Source organism: Populus nigra, chromosome 1 (assembly GCF_951802175.1).
Source record: "Populus nigra chromosome 1, ddPopNigr1.1, whole genome shotgun sequence".
In the NCBI taxonomy this organism is placed as follows: domain Eukaryota; kingdom Viridiplantae; phylum Streptophyta; class Magnoliopsida; order Malpighiales; family Salicaceae; genus Populus; species Populus nigra.
The window spans coordinates 39,379,395-39,385,101 of NC_084852.1; the positions used below are offsets into that span (position 1 = coordinate 39,379,395).

A 5,707-nucleotide genomic window follows, 5' to 3' on the forward strand; every position below is an offset into this window, starting at 1 on the left:
TTATTTGCTATTATGATTCATTGAATCTCATTATTCCTATAAAAAAAACTATGTATTCAAAATATACTGATTGTGTTCTTGGTGAACATGTCTATAATGATTATTGTTTTAATTCTTACCAACATTATAATGCTTTATTTTAGAAATCTCTAGGGGTTCTATTCTATTAGAAATGTTGGTCATCCAGGCTTGCATGAGTTATAATTATTCTTAAATAGCTCTAAAAATATTGCTAAGGATAAGTCTATAATAATTGTAGACTCAAGTTTAGACAATATAAAACTTTGCACAAATGCATGCTACACTGAATTAGAGATGAAATTGAAATCATAAACATATCTTGCAAGTATCAATATAATAAATATACTGATTTTATCATTGGAGGGTTTTTAAACCCCCGATTGAGATTATTTTTGCAAGTATTGAAACTTGTATTATAAGTACAAATATGAAGTTTTTTAGATTAAAAAAAAAGAAATTTAAACATTTTAATATATTAATTAATCACTATTTTAAATACTAAATAATATTTTAGTTATATATTTTGAATTTTGAAACATCATCTTATTTTATTGACTTTTTGTTAAAAAAAAATCCTGATGAATTATATTGATCCTTCGAAGATATTTGATTATTCTCGATACCTATTAAAGATTGATTGCGTGATTTTTGTGCAGACAAGGGAGGTGTTAAAGCTTCGCGTGAGACTGAAACAATACTATCCGTTTATCATGGATGCTTTCTTTCATGTCTTGCCCTCGACAGCATTTATAGCTCCAAGGTTCTGTTTCTGAAACTCTTCAAGATATATTGTATTCTTGCTATGATATTCGGATTTGAGAAGGCAACTTGGTCGATGTAGTGGTTCACACATAATCTCACTTACTTTATCCTGCCTGAAAAGCACCAATTATATACAAGTGGGATTCATTGTTTGCTTCCTGATGCTTTTTTATTCACAGTGATGTTATATAAGTGGGCCCATGTCCTTCTGTTTTAGCCCATTTTCTCAATAATTGAAGGAGGATTTTCTATACATAGAAAGGTCTCTACACTGCGCAACATGGCAGCTGGTTCAATGGTAGCCTACCCTTAATTTCTAGGCGAGAGCAGGGTTTAGTGCTTGAAACAATGCCAAACACCAGGCATAGAGTAATCCAACAAGCGCCTAGAGATGCATAGAATAACATCATAGTCGAAGAAGACTAGCTGACATAGGTTGAAAAATCGAGTCCGATTCCAAGGCAGCAGCTAGTTCTGGCCACAGGATAGCTGAAACAGTCCATGAGCCGTCGTTTCTAGCGCTTGGCCTTTGGTTCATGTAGCCAACTCCAATTTTTTCTACCGTTGTACAAACCGTGCCCACTACTGGACCACCGAATCCGAAGTCCAATTCAGCAACTGGAAACCTCCTCCCTGATGACAAAACAAGGGCTGGACCTCCTCGGCCTAATACAATGCTAGATAGCATCAGACCAGGTCTATGACACTCGATCCAATCTATCAAATCCAAGAAATGTGCCTCATTAGTCACCTTTGATATGGAATCATGAACATTGCTAGCAACATCTGATATAGACCCTTGCTTCAGTTCTGCAATGGTTGCTTCTGCAACAGCTACGGATAATACATTCCCTATGTAATTTGACATTAAATCCTCAGCTCCATGAACTCTACCACGTCCATCGACTAACCATCCCATCTTGCACTTTTGATGCCTTTCATCAATGGCTGTAACCATTATCTTCCATACATAGGCTGAGAAGGCCTCAATTTTAGTTCTTTTGTTACCGCTGTCACAAGCAAGTTGCTGCAGCCTATTGATGCTGGAGACATCAATATGATATAGGCGCTTGAGCAGGATCTGGGTTGTGGGCATGTTTATTATTTCTTCTATGGTGCACTTTACGAAAGTTTGATCCAAAGAAGGATGATAAGTTGGAGGACAGCGTGCTAGAAGGTTTCTCCTGTGATCTGGCATGCAAGATATTGGCTTTCTTTGAGCGATTTCTGACCATGAAACCAGGAATTTACCAAAGGCACTTGCATCCCCGAGTGCATGATCAAAGGTGAATGTTATTGAGATGCCTCCACATGTGTAACGGGTGACTTGAACTTGTAAAGGAAACTCAGTGTTGAGAGAAACGAGTTTCCCTTGCAAAAATTGATCAAGGTTGTAGAAGTCTAGTTTCTTCAAAGAAATGTTGGCATGGCCTTCTACAACCAAAGCACCATTATCGTCACATATAATCTCAGGCTCATTAGTATTTGGATTTTGTACTATTTGACCAGCAAATGGGTAGTAGTAACTAAGAGTCTCAGCGAGGGAACTCTTTAGGGACTCCATGATGGAGGAAAAACAAACCTTTTCAGGATTATGGTAGAAATAGAAGTATGTGACAGGAAATCGGCCAGAGAGTAGGTCAAGATTTGATAGAGTGAGTCTTTGTGGCTTTGGCAAGGGATTCGCGGCTTTGACAACACTTTTTTCTGTGAAGTTCACCGCAAACTCTCCATGCTCCGGAACTTCTTCCATTAAAACTAGAAACTCTAAGCCTACTCAGTGAAAAATATTTTCAGTAGATTTTTCACCCCTCTTAGTGGTAGCTTTGATAGTTACATGACTTGCAGGTTACAAGCAAAACACACTTATATATATAGGCAGAATTTGGATACTGATCAGATAGAAAACAGTTGGAGTTTTATATAGTAACCTGAGAAGACAAGTAGATGTGCTTCCAGTGTTTTTTTTTCCCTTTTTGTTCCAATATATATTAATTGACAAAGGTTGAAACTTGAATTTGGGACACTTTGTAAGGATTCATTGGTTTTAATGGATTATGTCACGACCCGAATCCCGGGTCCGTGACCGGCAACGCAGGAGCGGTGGCGGAAGGACACTCTTCCCGCGCTAAGCCTCAATTCGGACATATCAAAAGAATAATTTATTCAAAAATACGCAGCATTTCATAATCTTCAGAAATATTAATTGATGAAACCAAAAGATATTTTAAAACTCCTCATCAGTAATTAAAACAAAAACAATAATTCATAATACCCCTCATTTAATAATACTCACTTTTTAAACCACCAAGAGCTTGGTTGCCTTTTCATACTAATTTATTTTCAAAACATCACAGATTAAATGTTGTCAGGTATATATTAAATCCCCAATTTATTTGGTGATTAACTGGGATTAACTGGGGAATAGTTTCGGCACAAATATTTTCCTAGAAAAAAACAATGTCACTAAAAAAAAAAAAAACACCAAACAGAGAATAAGCAGAATGATGGATCCCAGATTGTTTGTGCCAGCCACTACGTACCAAGTATCTACTTTAATCAAATTTCATTAATACTAAGCAAGTGGTGAGCAAATTCGGCAGGCAAAATCATTTAGGACGAAATTAAACTGGGTAAATTATCATCACGAGTAGTGGTGGTTAATAGGATGTTTGATAATATGGTAATAGTTGTTTAAATTTTTTAAAAAACATCATTTCAAATATATTCTCAAACAACTCCTAAATCTCTTAGCAAAATCACATAGGTATACATTCCATGATTTCGTGCATTATGAATTAAGGTATTGATGCAGAAAAAAAAAACAATATAAAATTATGTTGAAAAGGATCACATTATAAATTCCAATTTAAAATATCGAGGATCAGCTATCTCATCACTTGGTTAATTGCACGAACAAACACCATCTGACTACCCACACATGCAAGTAGTAGCCTATGTAAGTGGAGGATTGCCATTCTCGCCTTTTTATCTCTTATTATAGCACCAACAATTATTCCTGCCTATCTAGTGCAAGAAATTGCTTAATAAGAGAGGGGGAGAGAGCTAATCGGAGAGTGTAATTTTAACGTAAAGAGCCACTATCACTAGAGGTTTGGGCTAAAAGTGGCCGTGGAATTATAGCCTTTTTGACAAGTTATGATAGCAACACTGACTTCGTTCCTATTACTCGGGAAAATCACCAGGGGCCATAAACGCACTGACTGCATATGCACCGTCGGAAGTGCATGTCACTGCAAGGCATTACTTTTGAGGGTTGGCAGGAGTGGAGGCACATCAGCAACTTGTGAGTTATTGGAGGCAAAACTTAATGCTAATCGCCACAACAATTCCCTTTCTAGCTTGTTCAGATCGACTCGACTCGACTCCTGCTCAATCCCCATGATTGATCAGCACAATATCACCCTGATAAATGCAAAATCTGCCTTCAAATTAATGTTCTGGAAATCACAGTCATCCCCGTGCCTGTCACCTAGTATTTTCTTTTCAATATTTCCATATATTTGACCTGGAGGAAATCAATTTACTGTAAGGGAACCACGCCTGTCACCACCCATTACCAAGCATCACAACCCCACGCATGCTAAACATCTCCACCACCTCCATCTTTACCTGATTGCCTCACTTCTCACTTTTACTTGTCATCATCAAAAACTCACTAACTCGTATAGTCAAACCTCTCCCTGTCATCCTCCATGATCATTCCTATATATTTCCTTTATTGCCCCTGTACACCTGAGATTTTATGCTTTTCTTCTTCTTCTTCTTCTTCTTCTTTTTAAAAAAATAAGCTCATGTTTTTCTTCAATAATTATAGTGCAAATTCGCACAATATTTTATGCATAGTAAACGCTTCATTTTCTTGCCAATGATTATTTCTTGCCAAATGTATCAAGAACTCTTACCAATTTTTCAACTAATAATAATGTTAGACACTAACCAACAGTGAGTATTAATTAACATTTTCATTAATTAATCATAACACTTGTCGTCATGTTTGAGGTGAGTCAATATAATCAATTAAGATCTATCGAAAAAAGCTTCTTACGTCACAAGTTTCTACTCAACATTTCTGATATTTTCCGTCAATTTTGTAATTTTGTGACAGACTTTCTCTTACATTACTAGACTCACCATTTCTTCTACATTATACTTGCTCTCATCTTCATCTTATATTGCTTCTCTCATAAATTTATTAACTTAAATATTAAAGAATTTCTCATTCCATGAAAGATTTCTTTTCTTTTCTCAAAAATACTCAAGTTCATATATACACAGGTCTAAACATGAAGCTCGGCTCACACATTGACTCAGTTTCGCAAGCAATGAAAAGATTAATTTATATGTGAAGTTTTTTCTTAACTTCATGACTGAATGCGTCTGTTCAAGTTAAACTTCTTCTTAGGATATTCAAATGCTACGTTTGGCTAATTATATGATAATTTGCTTCTGTGCATCTTTGAAATTGTCTTGCACTTGGGTTTTAATAATATTATATTACATTAAGGACATGTAATAATTCATAAACAGTGCATTGATGAGCTGGCCCAATGAAAACTACTTTACAACATTCAGTGCTTTCAGAGCAGTGTTTTGGAAATGATCGGGAGTGCTTCAAAATGATTTTTATTTAAAAATATATTAAAATAATATATTTTTTATTTTTTAAAAATTATTTTTAAATTAACGCATTAAATTATCTAAAATTATTAAAAAAATATTAATTTAAAATAAAAAAATATAAACTTTTTTTAAAAAACTTTTAAAACACGAAACAAATAATTTATCTCATAAAAATTCCACAACGCCTGCGTTATGCTACCTTTGCCTCTCTATACTCAACCCGTGAGCAAATATTGTCAACGGTCAAGATGTTACGTCCTATATGTGTCTTGTAGCATAC

The 5,707-nt window shown here is 35.3% G+C and overlaps 1 protein-coding gene across 1 annotated transcript; it reads right to left on the reverse strand.

Annotated features, from left to right (window-relative positions):
• Nucleotides 1-865: 865 nt before the first annotated feature.
• LOC133702996 (coniferyl alcohol acyltransferase-like) lies at nucleotides 866-2,717 on the reverse strand. Its single transcript, XM_062127374.1, has one exon. It carries the CDS (start codon nucleotides 2,534-2,536, stop codon nucleotides 1,190-1,192), a length of 1,347 nt encoding a protein of 448 aa, XP_061983358.1. The 5' UTR covers nucleotides 2,537-2,717; the 3' UTR covers nucleotides 866-1,189.
• Nucleotides 2,718-5,707: the final 2,990 nt, after the last annotated feature.

What these genes read in the sequence shown, in the direction of transcription:
- LOC133702996 (XM_062127374.1), bottom strand. Translation starts at nt 2,536, where the DNA reads ATGGAAGAAGTTCCGGAGCATGGAGAGTTTGCGGTGAACTTCACAGAA.